A 24,431-nucleotide genomic window follows, 5' to 3' on the forward strand; every position below is an offset into this window, starting at 1 on the left:
AGTGTGTGACCTTAACAATGGCCAAGGTTTTGGATGTCGTTTTCATGACCAAAAAGCAAGTTATTCACCTTGAGCCCGAACTTCTTCTCCACGTGTTAGGAGGTGGAGCTTAGAGACCCATACTTCATTTATGCCTGGGAAGAGTTTACCCCCATTCTAGAAGATGTTGCTAATATTATACATCTTCCAATTGCGAGTAATGTGGATCCCTTCCGCTATGTTATTCCTCCTACAGACGCTGATACTTTTGATAATATGAAAAATGATGCCCCTACTTATCCATGCAAGGTTTTCCGCTTCAGTGAATGGATCAATCATTTTTGGCAAATGAAACAAGAACCAAACTGCCAGTTTGAGGCCATGTTGTGTTTGTGGCTATACCACTTCATCTTCTACGATAGCAGAGACACTTTTAGCCGGCAAGTGATTCCCTAGGCCATGACGATTGTGCATGGCCATGTAGTCCAGTTGGCTTCGTTGTTCCTCGAGCTTCTCTACCATGAGTTGGACCAGCCTCATTCCTTTTGGAAGCAAGTTGTGGGTAGTGCCCCATTCAAGAGTTCCCTATGCACCATCTTTCTGTAAATCTTCTTATGAGAGCGTATCAAGGGTCTGAAGATAACTCTATACCCTTCCGGTATAGCTTCGACAAAGAAGCAAAACTTCTTGGAGCTTTTAAATGATGTGAGCAGTTTATCTTCAATCATTATATGTCGATACCTGAAAGTTTTACATCCACAATGTTTTTTACTGATGTTGTTTGTGATGATGATCCAAGTGTGACGTCAATTCCTCTCTCCGAGAATTTGGACTTTCGTTTGCTCACTGAAAAATTGTTGGCTTTAATGGCTCATTGAATCCATTTTCTATGAGCGGATGGCAAGGAAATGAGTGCAGTTTATTCCTCTTTTTACGTGCGATGTCAACTAGACTTTGACTAATGGGTACCGCGATCTTTCTCGGCTGAAGCTGTGGTTTCTTTTAAAAACTTGTTTTGGAGTTCTGCGTACACGCCCCCTCCCTCAATGCCTTTGCTTTTTTCACTATGTTACCAACCGAACCCGAGTAGGCGGTATCTCTAAAGGCTATGCTTCTTATTAGTTGAAGTGTTTCACTACCATCGCCAAATTTCATGATGACAAGCAGCCACCACCCAATGCTGTCAGCCATCCCATACAGGTGTTAGAGTCTACGATTATCGCTTCTGATTCAAAGCACCGATGCACTGCTGAAGCAACGTTTCAGGTGATTCTTCCTGAAGCAACAAGAAGAGTAAAGCATCAGGAGTTGGCGAGTGAAAGCCTGCTGAACAAGGGAAGAAAGCAGTTTTAGGTATATTTCTTGACTTGTCTTCTCTTGCTAATTTTTCCTTTGCATACTTTTCCTTAATGTTTTATATGTTATGCCTCAGATGATGCAGTGAAGCACTTCAGGCCTTGAGTGGTGAAGGACGATCCTTCTAGCAGCAAGCATGATGTTTCCCTCACTCCAAAGAAATTGAGGAGCGAAGGTTCCTCAACAAAGCCAAGGATAGGTAATGGATCCTCCTTCCTTGTTCCTTGCTTCTAACACTTTGTGGTTGTATGCTAACCATAATTTTTGTTATAGCCAAGGCTCCTAGGACTAGGAGTGCTAGAGCATCCACTTCTTTCGGCACTTCTAAGCCTCATGAATTCCTTGATATTACTACTGAGAGTGATGAAGAACAGATTGCTGGTGAAACCGATGACGATGAGTTAGCTGGCAAAGGTTTGGCAACTAAGGAAAGTAGCAATACAAGTGTTGTGTCTGGCTCTAGAAGCGGAGAACATCCACATGCTTCTCTAGGGAAAGACACAAAGGGTGAAGATAGTGGCAGATAACTAAACGACAAGGATGATAGCAAAGCAGCAGAAGATGTTGATCTTGATAAAGTTGTCGAATTTTTTAATAATGACGTTTAACTTGAAGTAGATGATATAGAGGTATGTTTCCTTATTCTTCGTTGATGTTTTCCCTTGCATGAATTTACTATTGTCAGCCTTCTTCTTAGGTCGTTGCATTTTGCTTAAGTTTACATATGCATGTAAGGAGTAGCTAAACTTTGCCTAGCATGTTTTCTTCATGTTTTTGCATGTGCATGTATAAGCATGTTGGCTTGTTGGAATTCTAACTTAGATAGCTTATGTGGGCTGTGCTACTTTGTGTATCCGCTTGTTGATTTGTTCCCTCATTTGTGCATAGGTAAATACTGGTGTTGTAGGGGCTACAGAATGTGTTCAAGCCCCAAATGGTGTTCTTCCTAAGCCTATAGCTTTTTCTGAGGAGGTTGCGAAGGATAGCGATGTCTACCTACCAGAAATCACACCTCTTCTAGAGGTTATTTCCCCAGATGAGCAAGTTTCGGTTGAAGAGTGAACCTTGTGGCATGAAGCTCTCGGGAAGCTCAAGTATAGTATCACCAATGAAGCCAAGGTGTTAAGTTCAATTAAGGAATTGATCCCTTCAGGCAAAGTTTTCTCTTCCCGGGTGAACTTTAGGGGAGTAAAGGTTCGTTCTAGGCTGGCTAAAGTGCTGGGAATATTCTTAGTGCGTGCCGGTGATGTAGATGTGAGCTTGATAGGTTTATCTCATTTTATGGGTGAAATGATGTTTGAGGAGCTTCAGACCTTGATTTATGGCATGGATTATACTTCTCTGTTGGAACTTACAGAGCACAAGTTGCTATGTTGGTGGGATATGATGAGCAATGTGGTAGCTTTAGGTGTGTCTGTGGGGTTTCTAGTCGAGAAATCGGAGAGTTGTGTGATACCATGTTTGGGCTTCAACTTGAGAAAGAGAATGACATCCTAGATCAATTTGTCAAGGTCAACGAACTAGAGCGTGCTCTCGAACTACAACGTAAGGAACTAAAGGCTAAAAAGCTCAAGTTTAAGAAATTGATCTGCAAGATTTCCAAGGAAATAGGAGCTTGCCTTTAACTTGCAGTGAATCAGTTGCATGTTGGCACCTCTAGCAGTTCTTCCAAAAGGTGGTGCTCTGAGCTTGACTCCTCACCTTTCCCACAATTTCACGATTTCCATGATTGTTTGCATTTTTTTAATCCTCGCCTTCTTTTACTTAGCAAAGCATGACCCTTGAGATGTTGCAATAGTAGGCTATGAAGACATTTGTTTTCCTTATTCCTTTTACTTTCTGTTGTAATTTCCTTTTAGACAGCTAGCTTATCGCTCTTTGAACAATGGCCATAGGGTCACTTTGCTTCGTGTTTTGCTCATTTGCTTTTCGCTTCAAATTCTAACATTGAATTTAGCATGACGCTTGTGATGTTTTTAATCTTGCAATGACATTGGCTTTTTCTCGAATGCATGAGAATTTGCTGGATAAAATTTTGTTTAGACTTTGAGACAGGCTTGAGCTTTTGCTTGCTTTCCTAAGGGAAATAGGTGATTCAATCACTTGACACTTCGCCAGTGAGTTTCCTTGTGGAAAGATGTTGTAGCTTCCGTAGGGAAGCGGAGCATGTCAAGAAAGCTTGACTTGCATAGCATTGATTGGCTTGCTAGTTTCGAAAGCTTTTCCTTGCTTGGCTTTTTGCAATGTTAAGACATTAATTTTACCTTGTTAGGTTTGGCATTGATTTTGCATTGTTAGGCTTGGCATTGATTTATTTGATTGCTTTGAAAAAAGCTTTATTTGCTTGACTTGAATGGTTTTTCATGGCATGTTGGCTTGGCATGTTGCATGAGCATTGCTTTAAACCATTAAGCAGCTTGCTTAGCATTGACTTTGCATTGCCAGGCTTAGCATTGATTTTGCATTGTTAGGCTTGGCATTGATTTTGCATTGTTAGGCTTGGCATTGATTTGTTTGATTTCTTAAAAAAAAAAAAAAAAAGCTTTATTTGGTTTTGCATGGCTTGTTGGCTTGGCATGTTGCATGGATATTGCTTTGAACCATTGAGCAACTTGCTTGGCATGGGCTTTTGAAATTGGTACCATGTGGTATAACCTGCCATTTAAAATCTATATACGTGCTTGTCTAACTAGTCAGCAACACTTGTCAACTGATATCAGATATGTTAGTTTACTCACAGCGAAAGTAGTCAATTCAAGGCTCAGTTTACTAAAATGTCCCTAGTTAACTAAGCTCCAGTTCAGTGCACATTTTAACTCTGACAATCTTAGTTGCATGGACTTATCTATTTGCCAATAATGATGAACATATATCACAAGCAAAGAGTAAGATAAGTAAACTTGAAAAACGATAAATTGCACGGGATGTTTTTGGCCAGAAAAATCGGGGATTCTCCACTGAGTCCAATCCACTAGTGTGAACAAGGTTCATACAAATACCACACAAGCTCAATTCCTAGATCCCAACCTACGGAGCAGCTTTACCTTTGTGCAACCTGGCTTTACGCCAGATGAATTTCATCGGTCTTCACTAAGTGGCAGATCTTCTTAAGGTCTTCACCTTGTGGCACCAATATCAACTCAAATCACGAAATGATATGATGTTATGTTGTGCATATAAAATCTGGATTCAAACGACTACTCAGATTCTCCAGTCAAACAGTTGAAGGAAAAATCTAACTTGAATCCAAAAGCTTGGTCTAAAAATATATTTAAAGCTTAAAGCCAGACCAAGAACTTAATGCAAAACCTTAAAACAATGCAACCCTAATATACAAATTGGGTGTTTAATGCATGAAGAAGGTTTGGCAGTTAGGGTCCTATAAATGAAAAAAGAGGCAAGCTCAAAGCTTTGAAGGCACTTTCTTTCTCTAAAATAAATTTTGAAACCCCTAGAGAAAAAATATACCCAAGGAAATCAGATTTTCCATCAGCCAAGTTGTCCCAAGGACACTTGTTGGCTACAAAATAAATCTAGGCAGATTAATGGCCAAAAATTGACTACCAACGTAAAGGTGTCAATCAGCGCATGTGGGCTATCTTAATTTGTGTGCCTATACAGTTGGAAGTCAGCATGCAAAACTGACTAGACAATTAAACTAGATAGAATGCAACGCAAATAAAGATATGAAATGCACATGCATGAATAAACCTTTTGAAGTGAGGAGAGCCACGACTTTGAACGTTTAATCCCAATAGCAGCATCCCATAATCAGAGAATGTAGTCTAAAACTAAATTGAGCATGTGGTACACAAATACAATATTTGACAAGGAAAGCCAAACACTTAAGACTAGACTTTATAGCTTTTATTGTAACCTTAGCATGATTTGGTCTTTATGGCAGTTTGCTTGGTGTGGGCTTTCCTTATAGCCTTAGCTTGATTACTGCTATAACTTGTTCATAAGAAATCCTTATAGTTACTCGTGCCAATGGAAAGAAATGAATGTACCAAAGATTTTGACAAAATGCTCCTTTATTTTATTAAAATTTAAGGTACATCAGTCGTTGCATGGCTTTACAAGGCCTCATAGAGTAAACAAGATGGTCATTGCATAGAATGAGCTTGTTCTTCTAAAATAACCACGAGCTTTTTAGCAGTAATAAGGCTTTAGCCACTTTGCATTGACATGTTCTATTAGCATACCTTCCTTGATCGATATCATGTAATAGTAACTGCTCCAATAGGCTTCCTTGACCATAAAATGTCTTTCCTAGTGTGGGAAAAATTTCGAAGGTCCGAATATCTACCTCCTTATGTGCTTGGCTTTCTTAAAGATGAGATCTCGCTTCTTGAAGTTGCATGGCTTGACTATGCAGTTGTAAGCTCTGGTAACCTATTGGTGGTATAGGACCGCTTTCCTAGCTATTTCTGCCTTTTTTCCTCAAGTAACTCAAGGTCTTTCCACCTCTAGCTTATGTATGTTACGACATCCCATTCCACATCATTGAATGTCAAGACTGTTGCACGGGCATCATCATTTCCACAAGGGTAATATCTTTAGATCCATACACCAATGAGTAGGGAGAAAACTCGTAACGTTCCTTAGAGATGTGCCATAAGCCTATAGAACGTCTAGGAGATGCGTGCTCCAGCCCCCAGTGTAGTTATGTACCATCTTGCTTAGAATCCTTAGCGGTGTCTTATTTGTGGCTTCGGCTTGACCGTTTCCTAGGGGATAGTACAGCGTGGAGCAGTGGTGCTTAATCATGTAACCATAAAGTGTGGCACTTACTTATTTGTTCACAAAACGTGTGTAGTTTTTGCTTCCTATCTTGTAAGGTATCCCAAATTAGCAAACAATGCATTCCCTGATGAAATTGCATAATGTTGCTCCCGTTGCTTTCCTAAGAGGGATTACTTTCACCCACTTTATGAAGCACTCAATGGATACTAGGATCCATATATGGCCTTTAAAAGCCAGGGTGATTGTTCATATTAAAAATAACCCCAAGTATGGAATGGCTATAAGGTGCGTTTGTCTAGCATTGGAGGCTTATGGATTAAGTTTCCATAAACTTGGCATGCATGGCATCTCTTAGCCAAGTTATGCATATATTCCCTCATGGTTGGCCAATAGTATCCTAGGCTCAACAGCTGCTTATGTAGCTTCTTCATTCATTTATGCTCTCTGCATTCTCCAACATGTACTTCTTGCATAACTTGTGATGACCTAGATGGCCAAGGCATCTCAATGGTTACCCATTGAATCCCTTTCAGTATAGAGTTGCCTCATCCAAGAAGTATCTCTTGGTTGTCCGTTTTAGTTTTCGTGCATTCCTGACATTACTTGGCATTATTCCATCAATGAAGAATGTTAGGTATGAGATCTCGAATCATAAATGATGAAAACTACAAATGCCTCTCCTAGGGAAAGCATTATGCTGCACTTTGGACATTCGGCTTGGATGCATGTGGCTTGCTGCTTCATCTCTAGCCAATAATACCCTTTTCTTTGTAATCGGCAATAGAGACTTACTACTTGGTCGACTCTGCATATGGCTTCCTGGATTTCGTGCAACCGCCTTTGTACTTCTTTCGGTCCAAGGTATCGGGTTAGCACTTCTCTGGACAAGTGCTTGAGCTGTGTCCCAGCAACATTGATGTGCTCTTTAAGGTATTTGATGTTGAGTTCCCCGCTTGGTTTGGAAAGTTCCTTTTTAACAATTTCCCTCTAGTCGTCATCCTCTAAAGCTTCCTCGGGGAAGGCTACATCAATGGTTGAGGCTTCCATTATAATCACAACAATATTGGGTTGTTCTTTGATGACGGTAAGCTTGAAGCTAAGTGTGGCTAGGGCATCTGTATATCTATTGGTTGTGCCTAGAATATGTCTCAACACCACTTGCTTGAAGTGCCATGAGTTTCTCGGCCACAATGTAGTATGGTGCCAAGGTTATTTCCTTCACTACAAAGCTTTGTTAGACCTAGCTCAAGACCAAATTCGAGTCCCCTATGATTCATATCTTCATTTCGCCTATTTCCCTGGCTGTGGAAAGGCCCATGACGAAAGCTTCATACTCGACTACATTGTTTGTGCATGGAAATCTTAGCTTGAAGGATAGGGCAATAATTTGGCCCTTTATATTGACAAGTACAACACCAGCCCATCTTCTTGTGGTGGTGGAAGAACCATCGAAGTGCATGACCCACAGTTTTTCTTCGACAGCGGCGACAGTTATCTCTGGCAGCGCACTAAGGACTTCCTTGGAAATAATGGCCTATTCTTCTCCGGGAAACAATACTAGCATGTCTATCACAGCCTGGTCTTCGATAGCATAATTAGGAAAGTTGAAGCAACCAACAAGCCAAACGACTAGATAGTATGGGTATAGTGAGCAAGTACCTTACCAGGTCAGAATAGTATGGGTCTAGTGAGCAAGTACCTTACCAGGTCAGACTTTACCATGAGGTGCAGCATGTGGGCTAGGAAATAATGGCATAGCCGTTGTGATGCATAGACAAGAGCTATGTAAAGGCATTTTGTCTTCTCATAACGGGTTTCGGTGCCTCTTAGCTATGTGATGACATAGTAAATTTATGCTTTTTCCTCAACTGGACTATTCTAGGCAAGTAAAGCTCCTACAACAGTGTTTGTTACGGTTAGGAAGAGCTTGAGCAGAATGCCAGAAACCAGTGCCTTCATGGTAGGAAGGTTGGTGACTAGCTGCTGGTCTCGTTGATAGGCTTTATCGCATTCCTTGGTCCACAGAAATTCTTTCCCTTTCCTGAGCAGCAAGGTAAAGGCTCATGTTGCTGCTGTTAATCCTGCGATGAAGCATCGAATGTAGAACAGTTTCCCCATCAATCTTTTCAGCTTCTTTACATTTGTTGGGGGCATTGAGGGTTCCAATGGCATGCACCTCGTCTAGATCTATATTGATACCGCACTGATACACCAGGAAGCCCAGGAACTTGCCTAAGGAAACACCGAATGCACATTTCTTGGGGTTCATCTTCAACCCATATACTCGCCATCTCCTCAACACTTTCTTTAGCATTTCCCAATGCCTCTTCCTGGTTTTCGATTTCACGACGAGGTCGTCCACATAGCCTTCCACCTCCATCCCTATCAGGTCGTGAAAGACTGTTGTCATTGCTCGTTATTAGGTGGCACCGACAATTGTTTTTGTCTAAACGACATGACTGTGTAGTAAAAGTTTCCAAATGGCTTACAAAAAGCTGTCTTTTCGGCATCTTTGGCAGACATCTTGATTTGATTGTACCCACCGAAACCATCCATGAACAACATCAGGCTTTGCCCTGAGATTGAATCAACCATGATGTCCATGTTGGGCAGTGGAAACTCATCCTTTGGGCATGTTGCATTGAGATCTTGATAGTTGATGCATATCCGAATTTAGACAGTGTTCTTCTTCTTTACTAGGATAATGTTGGCTAGCCAATGAGGATGCTTGATAAGCTTGATAAATTCGGCTGCCAGGAGCTTTTCTACCTCGACTTTGATTTTAGCTTCTATTTTCGGGTGGAAATTCCTCCTTTGCTGCACTACAAGCTTGATCTCAGGCTGTGTATTTAGCGTATGGCACACCAAATTAGGATTAAGGCTTGGCATCTCTTCATAGCTCCAGGCAAAGATGTCTTTGAACTTCTCTACTAGGCTAACTAGTTCTTTCTCTTCAAGCTTTTCCGCCACTGCAGTTGGTCCATCTTGCATGCATTTTGGCCCAGGCATGATTTTTTGTAGGGATCTGTCCTCGGCAGTAAGTGTAGGCATGTCTTTAGTTTTCTTGGGAGCTTCACTTGTTTAGCATGCAATGTCTTTATACTTAGGGTTTTCCCACACAATGTAGTTAGGCCCCTCAACCCATCTTAAACGATAGACGATGCGGCTATCGGGAAGTAAGACCTTGGAGCATTGAGGTAAAGTGTAAAGAAAGACATTGGCCTCTAGCTATATAGGATTTCCTCTTTTCATAGTGGCTATGAATTCTTGGTCACCAAGATGTCGAACTTCTTCCTAAGGGGGTAAAAGTATCCTTGAGGCTTGTGATATCCCACTTTCGGCACTTAAGAAATCATTATAGAAATCAGCATCAGAATAGTGAACTTCGTTTAGGTTGAATGGCATCTGGTTTCCTGGGATGCGAATAAGCTTCAGACCAATCCTTCCCTTGTCGCACTAGTGGTACAGAAAGGCCACGAATCTATGCTTTTTTATCCATGGCCTTTTTGATTAAAAAGTGGTAAGCCATTGATATCAATCACATAAAACTTAGTAAAAAACCTAACAGGGCCACTCTTCAAGTCAATCTCAATGTATCCAATACTTCCTTTACTGCTAAACCCATTGTCAGAGATTTGAGACGTTACCACTTTTGATGTTGGGATACCTACTGCAATGAGCACTGCCAAAGGTAGAATGTTGACAGATGAGCCAATGTCTACCAAAGGTCACCTAATGATAATGTCATTAATCTACTCTCCTAGGTACAATGGCCTCTGATGGTCAGGGAAAGCCATTTCCATGTCTTCGTCAGTGAAGATAATGGCGTTTTTGTTCTCAAGGAAAGTCTTTTACGACTAGGTAGCATAACATTGAGGGCCATAGCCTCAGAAACATGCATGACAGCTTCATTAGCAGCAGTCATTGCCTCTGGGCCATATTCAAGCTGGTTGAACAGGGATTTGAACTTCAGGTTTTCCTGGAGGACCTGCGTTACAGTAGGCCCTTGCCCTTGGGAAATGTAACACTCAACTTGTCGGTTTCCATGTCGAGAAAGCTGTACAAAGTCACAGTCGTCATTTCCTGGTTGAACAATTACTTTTTTGAGGTTCCTTCGTTGTATTCTTCTAGCATATCGATGGTGAAGGCTTCGTCACTTAAGCTTGGGGCAAAATCCATGAGATTTGCATCTACCAAAGGTCACCTAATGATAATGTCATTAATCTACTCTCCTAGGTACAATGGCCTCTGATGGTCAGGGAAAGCCATTTCCATGTCTTCGTCAGTGAAGATAATGGCGTTTTGTTCTCAAGGAAAGTCTTTTACGGCTAGGTAGCATAACATTGAGGGCCATAGCCTCAGAAACATGCATGACAGCTTCATTAGCAGCAGTCATTGCCTCTGGGCCATATTCAAGCTGGTTGAACAGGGATTTGAACTTCAGGTTTTCCTGGAGGACCTGCGTTACAATAGGCCCTTGCCCTTGGGAAATGTAACACTCAACTTGTCGGTTTCCATGTCGAGAAAGCTGTACAAAGTCACAGTCGTCATTTCCTGGTTGAACAATTACTTTTTTGAGGTTCATTCGTTGTATTCTTCTAGCATATCGATGGTGAAGGCTTCGTCACTTAAGCTTGGGGCAAAATCCATGAGATTTGCATCTTCATATCCCCATCCCTCAACTTGAGGCCATGATGTGCCATAGCTTTGCGGCTTGGAGTATTTGTATCAGTAAACCTTCTGCATGTTCCCGGAAAATTCCCATGTGACTTTCGATTAGGGTAATTGATCCACGGGTGGTAGGCATCGTCATCTCCATAACATGTGATGACAACTGCTAACTATTTCCCTCAACATTTAGGTAGAGGTCAGTGTCTATGGCTTACATCTTGCATGGCAACTCTAGCGTCCCTTTCTTGAATTTTTGCATGCAGAATTTTTCGCAAAGTTTGGCATACAATATAGGAATGTCCTACATACTGATGGTAACGACAATACTTGGGATCCTTTCTATCTTCCCTGGAAGGGGCTTTGTATGGCTGGGGCAGCTTGATGGCCCCATCTATGAACATGATATCGAGGATGACGTGGAATTCCTTGTCACTATATGCTAGCAGAGGATATATTTCCCTATCACTCTCATTTTCCTTCCTTTTTCGTGGGTTGTAGTCAGATTTGTCATCCACAGTTAGGGCATGATAAGATTCCTTCTTGTCCTTTTTTTAGGATCTCCCAGTAGAAGGCTTGACTGACAAGCTGGTCTTCCTCACTACTTCAGGAGCCTCGAGAATTGGCTGATATCGATGTTTTCTAAGTATACTTTGTAGTCAGTGACAATGGTGCTACTGCAAATCTCTACAAAAGCTTCCTTGTCATTCTCGTCATAACAGTCAAGGGCGAGGTCTCGAAAACATTTAACAAAAGTCACCGGATCTTCCCCGTATTTTTTACGCATATTGTTAAGCTGAGTTGACATGACCCTTTCCTCATGCTAGAAGTACCTTTTGCAGAACTTTGCTGCTAGCTCTTCCTAGGTCCGAATGGAACCTGGTGCGAGGGTAATGTACCAAGTATGGGCACGGTCAGGTAAACTTTTCGAGAACTCCCTGAGACAAAGGTTGAAGTCACAAGCATGAGGACCCAAAGCATTAATAATAAGTTTATTTTTATATATATTTTACATCAAATTCACTTGTCTTTTCTTAGTTAGTTCCCTATATTTTTTAGCTATTTACTTTGCTTTTGTGTTTTGTAGGACTTGTCAAGCAAATAAAAGAAAAATAGCACCAGTGGGATTTTAAGTAACAAATTCATCAAAACTGCTTGTGCAGATCAGCTAACTTTGGAAGCAAGTTCCAAACAGCTCAGAATGAATTATAGAATGGGCCTTATATGCTTGGAAAGCTATGAATGTCTATTTTCTGGAGCATTTGTAGATTGTTATTATCATTTGTCTAGAAGAAGTTATGGTCGTTTTAACACTGAAAGGTTACCAAGAGGCTGAGCAGTTTGTAACTGCAATGAAAGCAATAAACCTAATAAATCTAGCAGCCAAAACTGATGCAGCTAAGAACAAGCCAGCTGACACTTATTCAAATATAAAATGGAATAGAATTAAAGATGAGGATTAAGAGGGAGTAATTGGCATAAAGGCTACCCAAAAAGTTACAATTGTTTTACAATTTCCTCTCACTTATTGTCATCACTAAATGGCTATTAGTGGGTGAGTTAAGGAGAAGAAAATGATGCAGCAAGAATTGGTTTAAAAGTAGCGTTGGGGAAGGAATGAAAGAGGAGGAGGAGGCCTCAGTCGGTTTCTTTCAGTTCTATCTTCTCAAACTCATGTCTATCTTTTGTTTTAACTTAAGAATTGTATGTAACTAAATTTTTAGTAGTTAGGGACTGTTTTGAAGCCCCCGAATATGATTGCAAGTTTGTTATGACATTTCGTTTGAATTACTTTTATGAATGGATGAAAATTGGTTCACCACTTGTCTCATTGATGAATTCTTTATTTGTTTTCTATGGATGCATACGTAATAAGCATATCTAGGATTCTAACGCTATGAATATGTGTGTGCATGCCCTTGTCGAATGCGGACGTACATATGTTCTAGAGTAGTACTTGTTAATTGCAATTAACATGTGAACCAATTTCTAGGATAAGTAAGACAACGCTAGTACTTACGATGCGTTGTGATGACTCAAACTCTTTTCATTCTTAATGATTTCTACTTGTTAAATCTATGAACACACCATTCTAGATTGCATGCTAGGGACTAAGTTAAGTTGAAAACGACATTCTCTTAACATACTACATAAGAAAGAGTAATAGGTTGAGTTCTAACATTGAGCCAACTTGAACATCTTCATCCAGAAATAAAAGGAATTTAAATGAAACATAACATGTTTGCATGATTATTTGGTGGTGGATAGCAATTCCCCTAACTCGTTTTTCTTAATTTGTGAACTACTTAAAATCTGTTTATGTCCTGTTTTTGTTCGATTTAATTTAAACAGCAAATCAACTCCAAAAATCCCAAAAATTTGTGTGAGTGTAGCTCTTTGTGTCTAGTGTGTTCATATAAAATTTCGTGGACTTTAGATAATTGTAAGTTAGTCTAATAATTATGTTTTCGGTGGCTGGTCAGTAAGGACAGCAACCCAGTTTTTGTGACATTTTAAGTAGTTAGATAAAACAATTAGATAAAACAATCTTCTACGGGAAAGACCCTTATTTTCATATGCTACAATTGACAAATCTTAGTGTTAATAAGGAAAATCAATAGGACATTTGTGTGCTACTTTGTGGTGTGCTTTTAATCATATCAGTCAATGAAACGGCTTATATGTTCCTTAGAGCTACCCTCCCTCCCGTTAAAGAGGACAAGGTTGGGAGTCTCGTATCCCTCAGGTATGGCATTGGAGAACACTAGTTGGATATGGTGGCTCAAGAACATATTTCCAATCCTCTGAACTCATGTGCATCTCTTTTTCGAGCATGGCTATGACGTCTTCTTGAGTGACAAAGGATGGGGTTTTCTTTGGACCTTTGCCAGGAGCAGCAGCTAACTCCTCCTAAGAACATTTTTCCCTAGGCGTGCAGTCTTTGTCACTGGCTTTCTCACTTGGCTTCAAGATTGAGTTTTTCAACTCTTTCACGGTCTCAGAAATTTCTTTTGGGCTTCACCCAAGGCATAAATGGTTGCGATGATGTCCGACATGTCCTATTCATCCAAGTTTTCCTAGCTCTTATGTTCTGGCCTTCAAGTTGAGACTCGTCGAGTCAGGAAGTAGCCTTACTTGCATCTAAGGCATTGTCATTCCTGGTAATGTTTCTTCTGGATCTTGGAGCCATTGGATCAAGATTAGGACTTGTCCCCAACAGAGTCACCAATTTATGTAGGGGCCTTTTTGGTCGAGGTGGACTTGGGCTTTGAGAACGTCCTTTTGTCTTCCTTGGTTCGAATTCGTACCAAGTCCCAGAATATATAGAAAGAGTTAGCTTGTCTTAAGTAATACTACAGTAATATCAACAGCTCGGAGATAGCATGATTGATCAACATAATGACTTGCTCAAGTGAAGAGTGGTGTGGATGCTAGAAGATTATCGGTTTAACATGAGAAAGAAGGAATTTGCATGGTTGCAGGGCATTCTTAACTGGATAATCTGGGATTTCCTAAAGTGATAGTAGGGTTTCTAATGGCTGGGATCTTCAATGGAAGGTTGTTGACATTTTTAATGGCTTGGAGTATGTTTCTGGGCTAGATGGAACTCTTTGGCTTATTTCTTAGGTGGTTCATTCCCTTGGGTTCTCTCCATTCTCTCTATTACCTCATATGTGTTACTTCTAATCTCTACTTAAATGGTTTCTACCTCCTTATGTAAATGAAGGGTTCTTTTCCAAGCTTCAAAGGAATCTCCCTTTATGGCTTGGTCTTCCTTTCCTTTCTCCCTAGCCCTCATATTATTCCCCTTTTAGTGTAACGTAGATGCACTGTTAAGACTTGCAATGTGCTTCTCCTTGAGGTGAGGCTTTCCCAGGGTGGCCTTCCACAGGTGCTACTTCTGGCAGTGCGTTTCATGGCTTTTGCGCATTGGTTGTCTGTGCGAGATGGGAAGGGAAAGTCAACATTAAATCTCTGACTTGTTAGGCTTAGCATGCATTTAATGCAGAAATCTAATTTATTCCTAACTAATAGGGTTGGCTTGTTAAGGAAAGGGGCAAACTAGGCTAGTTCTCTCTCAAGGTTGACTATGTGAAATGCAAAGGGTATGGGCTTGGATCTTTGGGCCCCCAAGTAGCCCAAAGTCTTCCATAACCCCAATTCCACGTAGGCCCAATAACCTTATGTAACCATCCACACCACAACCCTCTTGACAAACCCCGAATATGTAACTTAGGCTTAGCATGAATAGTGACTAGCATGAGGAAGCTTGGCATGATGAATAGGGATGAGCATGGCGTGATTTATATGAATATCTAGCTTAATTACCATCATATAGCATGTTTGCAAATGTATTCCTCATCGATCCCGCACTTTGGCATGTGTTTGGGCTTGAAAGTAGGCTTTGCATGACAATTGGGCCTTGAGACTTGGTTGGATTGGTGTGTGATATTTTTGGGCCCCAACAATCATTCATCGGGTAACCTTTATTTTGGGGAAAATTTGAGTTTTTGGGAAATATTTGGGGGGAATCTTCAGAGTTTGTCAAACAAATTCAATAAAATTGGCCAACGAATCTTTGAAGGTTTACCCGACAACTTCAGGTAATTCGTCAGGCAAAGATGAAATTTTTTTTTTTCCATTACTTTTAAAATTTAGTTTGAAATGGTTACAAGATTTTCAAAATTGATGATCAGGTCCATTCAATATGTGGTTTTACTCTCATTACCATTCTTCAACAAAATAGGCGCTAAGATGACCGTTAAATCGTGATTGTTCATTTTTAACTGTCAAATGGTATCATCCTATTACCTAATTTCCCAACGTTTGTTTTTGGTGATTTTTGGCATCTGAGATCTCAAAGTAATACAAACAAGTTTGACGATTGGATCATAGAAACTATCTTCATAGAATGCAAACAATAGATTCAACAAACACTTAGAGTTTATTATATAGTTCTATTAAGTAGAATGTAAGCTTTAGTTGTATCCACTGGTGTAAATATTTTAAATTGATGATTGGATTCGTTCATTGTACTATTCTAGGGTCGATTTGTAAAAGTTCATCAAAGTCAGAGCTAAAATGACCACTAAATCGTGTTTTCGTTTCGTCCCACTACCTAATCTCCGAACATTTGTTTTTGGTATTTTTGGCTATCAAATCTCGAAGTATATATGTAGACATGTAAATTTCATTGCATACAAATAATGCATCACAAAGCTCCACGTGGCATGTGACTCATCACAAATGAACAAGTCATCAATGATACGTGGCACAAATCAAGCAAAGGAAGTGTAAAACATTCCCAAAATTCGGCAAAAGGGAGAAAATCCCCCTTAAAATCGGCAAGGGGCCCAAAATCTCTCAAAACCGGAAAGAAACCAAAGCATCTTCACAAAATAAGTAAGAATTGAAGATTGCTCACAAATAGGCAATAAGGCCTATAAATTTCGGCCAATATGAGGAAGGTGGCTGAAATTAAGACACAAAACATGCCTAAAATTCTCCCATAGACGAATCACGACACAAATCAAAGCCAAATCCATCCAAAGGCATGGCTTTGGAAGTCTATAAATACAAGGATCCAAGACACACATTCAAGGTCAAAAATTCCACATTCAAAAGAGCCTCTGCCAAATCTTTGAAGACTAATACGTTGTCAAAGCTCTCTTTGAAGAACATACAATCAAAGTTGAAGCTTTCTTTCGACCAAAGTTGAAGCACTCCCTTGAACTGGTGCCGATTCCTTCAAGACTTTGTTACAAGCTCAAAACTTGTAACGACGTTTGTTTCAAGATCAAGTCGCCAAGACCCTTGAATCAACGAACTCCTGCATCAACATCATATTTGCCGTACCTTAAGGTAAAGACCATCCACGCATCATTTCAAGCTTAAAACTTGAAGTAAATTTGAAGACTGAATCAAAGAAAAGTTGTAAACAGATATTGTAACCCTACAAATTCATCAATACAAATCTACTTTGTACACGTGTTCTTGTTTCATTCGTTACAAAATTTTCATGTTTACAATATACAAACAAGTTTGACGGTTGGATCGTACTTACGGTCCAACCAATTGGCAGAGAATCAATAGATTCCTTGAGAGCGATTCATCCTTCGACCCTCCCCCCACCCCCTTTTTTTTCTTAGCTAACCAATCTTTTTTTTATAAATCTTTGGAAACTTGTTTTGTAGAATGCGAAAATCATGAAAGGAATTTAATATGCCAACCATGCCTCACTTTGCCCAACGAATATATCCACTTACTCGACGAAACAAAACCCTAAACCCTGAACCATAAATCCCTAAAACCTAATTAAGCCTTTGAGCGACGGAACCTTTATGGTTTTTCGGGCAAGAGTTTACACAATACACCCCACTTTTTCCCTTTGCCGCCAAATGTCTGCCTGACGAGTTTATTCCTGCCCTCCAAAATTATTTCATCATGGAAAGACTTTGGCAAAACCCTAAATGTTGACCAGCTTTGCCCAATAACTAGTATTTTTGTTGGATCAAGTTGTATTATCCGATGAAAATTGTTTAGTTAGACCAAAGTTCGTAGGATAAGTAGTGTGTAGATTAGTTGATATTTTGAGATACTCAGGATTATCTGAATATATATAAATATATATATCTGTTGATTGGTCACAGAATTTGGATTGAGAATGTGATGATAATGTTAATGTTATTGACTTGTATCTATATGAAACTTCTTAGTTTTTTACTGTCAATCATTTTGGATATGAGAAATAATAAATAGACACTCTTTTTACCCTTTTACGTACTTTTATTTAATCTTAATTATTAATTTTTTTTATTTATTTAATTTGATGGTCAAAAATAAAAAGAGTGGAGAGTTAAATAAAAAAGTGAGCAAATCACTTTCCCCCAAATAAGAGTGCGTGCAAGTGAGGCGGGAAACTGCAAAGACGTATCTTGATTGACAAGATCCTTCACCACATCATGAAAAGTTTGAGTAGGAAAATAGGGACTTGGATTGTCTGCCCTCCCATTTCGGTGCCCTTCCCATGCCCTCCTGTTTTGTGTAGTCACGGTTAAGCCACGTTAATATTTTATATTATTTTTTTATAAAAATAATAAAACAAAAAGAAATAGTAATATAAAATGTTGACGTGCCTTAACCGTGATCACAAAAACAGGAGGGCACGGAGAGGGCACGGAGAGGGCACCACAATTAGAGGGCAGACAATCCAAGTCCGGAAAATAGGACGGAAAGATTATTTGACAGCAATGACCAAACCTATAATGTCCAATACATTATGCTACAGCAGTACCAGTCCTATCCTTCTCTGTTTGCACTCTGTTGATTCCAGTTCTCAACTACGTGGCTCGTGGATGGACCATATATCATTATTCTAAGTTATTTGGTTTTGCATTTAAATTCTCTATGAATTCTGTCCGACTATTTATGGCCACCGTGCAATTAATTACTAGTTTGCTACTAAATAATTGTCCATGCTAGTTGCTAATTGTACCTTGTTTATTAGGAAAAAAAATTAAAAAAACCTCTTTGCTAATAGTAGAACAATTTACATAACACAGATACACTGTTACGTCGCATTCAGTACCCAATGAAATAGAGATATATGTAAAATAAATTTGTCCACGTGTTCTTATTTTATTAGCATTTGATATCACCCTGAAAGACTGATAGTGTACTTGTGTCATGTAAATTCTTTTTTTTAATAAAAGAGGAAAACTCACATAAATTTGAGTGATATGACATGTAAGCACAATTGACTCATAGCATCTCCAATGAATCAATGATGTAGAAAAACAAAATGGACAAGGATTGTCTACCCTCCTAGTTGTTGTGCCCTTTCATGCCCTCCTATTTTGTGCGGTCACGGTTAAGCCACGTTAATATTTTATATTTTTATTATTTTTTGTCTTATTATCTCATTAAAAAATTAATATAAAATGTTGACGTGGCTTAACCGTGACCGCACAAAATAAGAGGGTATGGAAGGGCACCACAACTAGGAGGGCAGACAATCCTTGTCCAAACAAAATAAGTAAAACTGTACCATACAGACTTATGTAGCATGTTGTCTACTCATTTCCCTAGTGAAAGTGTGTATTATTTTCTTCAACCATTTTGTTAGCTGTTCACCAAAAAGATAAATGGTACAACCTAATTGACGGATCACAGAGAATATTTTATAACAGAAGGATGTGGGCGCTGTTTGCCTACTCATGTTGAAGCAATATTGTCTAATTTGGAAGAATATGCAAATTTTGTCTATTTAATTGCCCAATCCCTTCACTATTAGAGCAACAATTTATTTATTTGGCTCATCAAATAAAGTTTGCCTACCCATTTGGCTATATTATTGAAGATGCTCTTACATTTTTGTTCTGAAGTTTGGAATTTATATCATGTGCAGTAATGGGAGAAATGACTTGACTTGCTTGAAAACTAATGAAAATGGCTTGAAAATTTTGAGTTTTAATGATAAGGACAAAATAAAGGGTAAAGTGAATAATACCAGGATTGACTTTTTAATGTAAAAATGTGGTTTTTCGTTAAAGTGAACAGTACCAGGTGCTTTTCGTTAAAATTCCCTTTAAATAACTCTGTGAGAAATTAGTTGTGAAAAAAAAAAAAAAAGCAATCTAGCATTTAGTAAACTAACTTTTAAATCTGCTGTGAACAAAATCAGCAATTTTTAGTATTTGATAAATTTTGTATAAAAGTGATGTGGTATGTGCGTACTTACTAAAAAAAATTATTTTTTAAAATAATGCTTCAATCAACTATTTGGTAAAAATAATGCACTCAACTAGTAGTCATCAACTATTTGTTAGGACATGATTGTGAGAGGGTGGTGGCGGGGTGGTGGCCAGGTGCTACGAGTGGTGGCTAGGGAACCATAGGTGGTATAGTCCAAGGTTTAAAATATCAATGATGTCGGAAATATCGGTTGTTAAAAAACATGGAAATTTCAAGGGAAATATCAGGATATTATCAATATCGATAAAAATTGAATAAAAACCACGGAAATTGTAAGAAAAACTTGGAAATTTTTATTGAAACTTTGCAGGATGTTTATTTAGTCAATTATCTATTAGTTTATCACAAAAAAATTGGAAGGAAATGCATTGCATGATGAATTTAACTGATTTAAGTTGATTATATAGCGAGCTGACAAACATTGTGAGTGTAGAAATATGTAGTAATTAATGAAAGAAGTTTAAACACACCATAATCATTTATATATAATGAATTAGTACAATATTTTACACTTCATACATTGCATGGTAAGATACATGAGTGACTTAGTACCACATAAAGTTCCTATCAAGGTCTAAAATATCGATGATATCGGAAATATCGGTACTCCAAAAACACGGAAATTTCGATGGAAATATCGGGATAATATCGATATTTTAGACCTTGGTATAGTTGAGTGAAATTGTGATTTTTTTTCCACATATATCATCATGCTTGATCGCCATGGGCGTCGCTCTGTCTTCTATTCGGGTCAGAGTGGCCATTCGGCCCCTGGCTCCACCCTGGTGGCCAACGGCCCTAGGTGGTAGGCCTGAGTAGTGCATAACTTATCAAAAAGAAATAAGCAAAATTAAGTGATTTATTATCAATAAAAAATAAACACGTTAATTAATATTTAAATAATAATCAAATCAGCAATTTCTGTTGTTTAATTTACAAAATTTGGTCATATTTGGTCTTCCTCACATTATTCTAAAATGATACATAGAGACGTGTGAGAAGAAATAAAAGTATTATCATTTTACTGTATAGATAAGTATCTTAATAGAGGAGCCGCCTTCAGTTCCCTCCACCACAATTCAAGCATCCTCCTGCCTATCAAAACAAACATGCATTATTATGGGTTCAGGGGTCCCAATTGCCATACCCTAAAAGCAAAATAACCTTACGTCTTCACGAGAACGTCATCACAATGACTTACATCTGCCACGTGGCCCAACCGAAGAAGCTTCATGGCATCCTTCGGGGAAAGTTGTACGAAGGAGCAAAGCAACTTAAACAATAAAAAAGGAATTAATATGTTTTACTATTTATATGAGGAACCACGCCTAACAAAAGTAAGATAAAACCAAATTAAGCATTTTATTTACTCAACTACCATTTACTCCTCCAGAGTCCAGTCAGCTCTAATAATGGACTGTCTTGATGAGGATCCAAACCCTAACCCTAATCACTTTGTAGAGAAGTACATCGTCGATCCGCCTCCGATGGATTTTGATGAGCTTTCAAACTATCTCATGCTTGATGAGTATGATTTTAGTCGTGATCATCAAGATTCTTCTTCGTCGCAAAGTGTTGGCTCGTCGTCCCAAAATTTTGCGGGTGGTGCTGGCTCTGGTGGATCAAGTGGTGGTGCTGCATCAAGAAATAATATGCAAGTGATGATATATATATATATATATATATCAATATCTGATTTCCTTGCTTCTTTTCGTTTTCTTTTGGGATATAAGGTTAAAAAATAAAGTATAATTAGTTATAAGCTTGCTCACTGGCAGCTAGCTAGCTAGTAGCTAATTAGCAAGCTCTCTCTCTTAATTATTTTAGATTTAATTAATTGGTAACTAAGAAAAGAGACTTTCTTTTTCGTTTTAAAAATTTAGGGGTAATATTATTGGTTTGAAAGTAATTAGAAATAAGACTTATTACAATTTGCAAATACCGCAGGAATGTTGAGGTGAGGAGAAACAAGCTTAATAAGGTGGAAGGGGGAAATCACAGAGTTGCATTTAGAACAAAATCGGAGCTGGAGGTCATGGATGATGGATTCAAGTGGAGGAAGTATGGAAAGAAGTCGGTCAAAAACAGCCCAAATCCAAGGTAATTATTCTAATATTTAAATATAGGAGGACATCAATTCTTTTATTTATTTATTTTTGTCGATCAATTATTTTATTTATATATCATCCATATTGTTTTCCGTTTGTTTTTAGAGAGACGATATTATACTGTTGACTGCATAACTTATCAAAAAGAAATATAGTGCATAAAACAATGAAAAACTTGGATCACGCCTTGGGTTCATTAATTGCACCTGATTTATTTGTTGTTAAATTCTTGAATAAAGATAAAGTTTCAAAGTCGGATTAGTAGTTCAGTAGTAATCACAAGCATATATAGTTCGATAGCTGTTGAGTTTTTTCACAAATGTCTCATTGCAACTAGAAGGAAAACTATTCAATATAAACTTTTCATGTATAAAATACACACAAAATAATAAAAAAATTTACAGCTGAAATTAGTTTTGCGTACGGGCATGCGACGTAGATTGATATGTACATGTTTGTCTGCCAATACATTCATTCATGGCCGAACATAAAACAAGTAATTTGAGCCACTAATGAGAACTGAAACTAGTAGTCTTTATAACCTTATCTATAGTACCACTGCTAGTAAACGTGCGTACAGCAGCTAGTCATGATCTGTGGCGTACAAATCTGTAGAATGAGTTTAGTACGGTTACCATACCGAAATCTTATACTAATTACTGTACTAAACTTTTAGTATAGTAGAATTCATTATTATTACCGTACCAAATTTTTAGATTAGCACCGCATGTGTTTACTTCATTTCCTTATTAATGATTCAGATTGTGCTAAATCCTGAATATTAGAGGTACTTATATTATATATTACAATCGTTACACAGCTGATTGAGCTGCAGTTCTACCTCTTCATGCCATCGGAGGTATACCGTCGCACGCCTTTTTTGCTCCTTGTGATATGCATATATAACTTTTAAAAGGGATAATTGTGAGGCAATTACAGTATAGATTTTCTTCTATATACGTGTGGTTATTTATCTGATACCATTCGACGAGGTTAAGAGTAATAATACATGCATGCACCTAATTGTTTTCCCACTTTTATCCTAGTTCTCTCACATAGAGTGAGTAGGGGCGGAGATGATAGTAGGATAAGGGTGGACAACGTTAAGAGCATGTTTACTTATATAGTATGAGTATAAAAAAGAATAGGTGATAAGCAACCCTTCGTTTACACAATTATATATTCATTGCTTGTATATCACTCATACATTGATTTAAGTTCTTAAACCCACAATTAATGTGTAATACATGCAAATATATAGGGGCGATATGTATAACCAATTCAATTACTTTCCAATATAAAATCAGTTTAATTTTCTGGAATAATGAAGTTAATTGATCACTTGCTGCTTGGGTTGTCATCATTAGTTTGCATATTCGATATGTTGGGGTCCTCAATACGATTCATTTGCATATTATTAGGGGAGTTTTAACGAAAAACCTGCGGTACTGTTCACTTTAACGAAAAACCATATTTTTACACTAAAAAGTCAAACCTGGTACTATTCATTTTACCCTTTATTTTGTCATTATCATTAAAACTCAAAATTTTCAAACACTTTTTCATTAGTTTTCCTTATAATATAACGTATACTGGACCCAATATATTAATAATTTTAATAAAGTCAGTTGAAAGTCGTAAGATTTTGATATCTCATCTATTGACTTCTAACTGAATTCAATACGGGCGTCTGGACCACGAGTATCGTCCCCATATATACACAAAAACAAGGGGTGTTGTATGTGGATATTTGTGTGACTGGGACCGCACGGATACATAGTCCGATTGCCGGATTCCATAATTTCTTCTTTCACCATAGCACTGAATATGTACATGGAAGTGGGATCCCTCATGAAATATTTCTAAGGTTGGCTCTTCCATATAGTAATTGTAATCTTATTTCTAGTAATTTCTCATAGAAAATGTTATCACTTATGTCTAATTTTTAAATATTTCTAAGGTTCGCCCATACCAAATATATTGTCGAGACAAATTTAACTTTTACTAAATTATGCGACAGAAATTACTACAAATGTTCAAATGGAGGCTGCAATGTAAAGAAGAGGGTAGAGAGGGACCGAGATGATGCGAGCTATGTTATAACCACATATGAAGGAGTGCACAATCATGAGAGCCCTTCTGTCGTTTATTACAATCAGATGCATGCTGATCCCAACAACATTTGGACTTTGCGAGCTTCTTCACAATCTTCAGCTTCTTCATAGATTAACACCTTCGTTAATAAATTTTCTAATACCTTCGTTAATAAATTTTCTTCCTCGTTGTTAAAACTAGTGAATGTTTAATCTCACGAACATAGACTTAAATCATCTACACTATTATACATGATCAGTCATGTTGGGAGACCCCAAAATTTAAGTATTTTACCCAAGCCGAGTACTTATCGAATTTTAATCCGAGTTGGGGTTGCGTCTACATTGGTGTAGTTTCCGTTTTTACTATGTAAATATAGATTACATTGTGCAAGGGGACTTGTTATCTTTGACAGGGTAAAGTGGCTAGGGAGGTTCTAATAGGCCGTAGGCGCTAGTATCTCGTCCAATGTATTGAAAAATAAAATGCAAAATAGAAGTTGTCTATTTTATGTCTAAGTGAAAGTCGTGACCTAGGCGGATCTAGGCGGGCTAGGCATATACCCTTTCTTAATTTTTAAACATCTAGGGATTAGTCATGGTAGGGTCTGTTCTTTTTAATTACAATGAGGGTGAGAGATCCCTTTTTTATAGGACTAGGGTCCCTCCCCTTTTACATAGTCAATGGACTAACTAGTTAGTCCAAAAGATGGGACAACAAAGTATT

The 24,431-nt window shown here is 38.3% G+C and overlaps 1 protein-coding gene across 1 annotated transcript; it reads left to right on the forward strand.

Annotated features, from left to right (window-relative positions):
• The first annotated feature begins 20,832 nt into the window (after nucleotides 1-20,832).
• LOC126601695 (probable WRKY transcription factor 51) lies at nucleotides 20,833-24,003 on the forward strand. Its single transcript, XM_050268437.1, has 3 exons — nucleotides 20,833-21,157; nucleotides 21,451-21,603; nucleotides 23,632-24,003. Exons 1-3 carry the CDS (start codon nucleotides 20,916-20,918, stop codon nucleotides 23,834-23,836), a joined length of 600 nt encoding a protein of 199 aa, XP_050124394.1. The 5' UTR covers nucleotides 20,833-20,915; the 3' UTR covers nucleotides 23,837-24,003.
• Nucleotides 24,004-24,431: the final 428 nt, after the last annotated feature.

Source organism: Malus sylvestris, chromosome 15 (assembly GCF_916048215.2).
Source record: "Malus sylvestris chromosome 15, drMalSylv7.2, whole genome shotgun sequence".
Lineage (NCBI taxonomy): Eukaryota > Viridiplantae > Streptophyta > Magnoliopsida > Rosales > Rosaceae > Malus > Malus sylvestris.

What these genes read in the sequence shown, in the direction of transcription:
- LOC126601695 (XM_050268437.1), top strand. Translation starts at nt 20,916, where the DNA reads ATGGACTGTCTTGATGAGGATCCAAACCCTAACCCTAATCACTTTGTA. An exon ending in GCTGCATCAAGAAATAATAT is followed by an intron (nt 21,158 to 21,450) that starts GCAAGTGATGAT and finishes CAAATACCGCAG; the next exon opens with GAATGTTGAGGTGAGGAGAA. An exon ending in AAAAACAGCCCAAATCCAAG is followed by an intron (nt 21,604 to 23,631) that starts GTAATTATTCTA and finishes ATTATGCGACAG; the next exon opens with AAATTACTACAAATGTTCAA.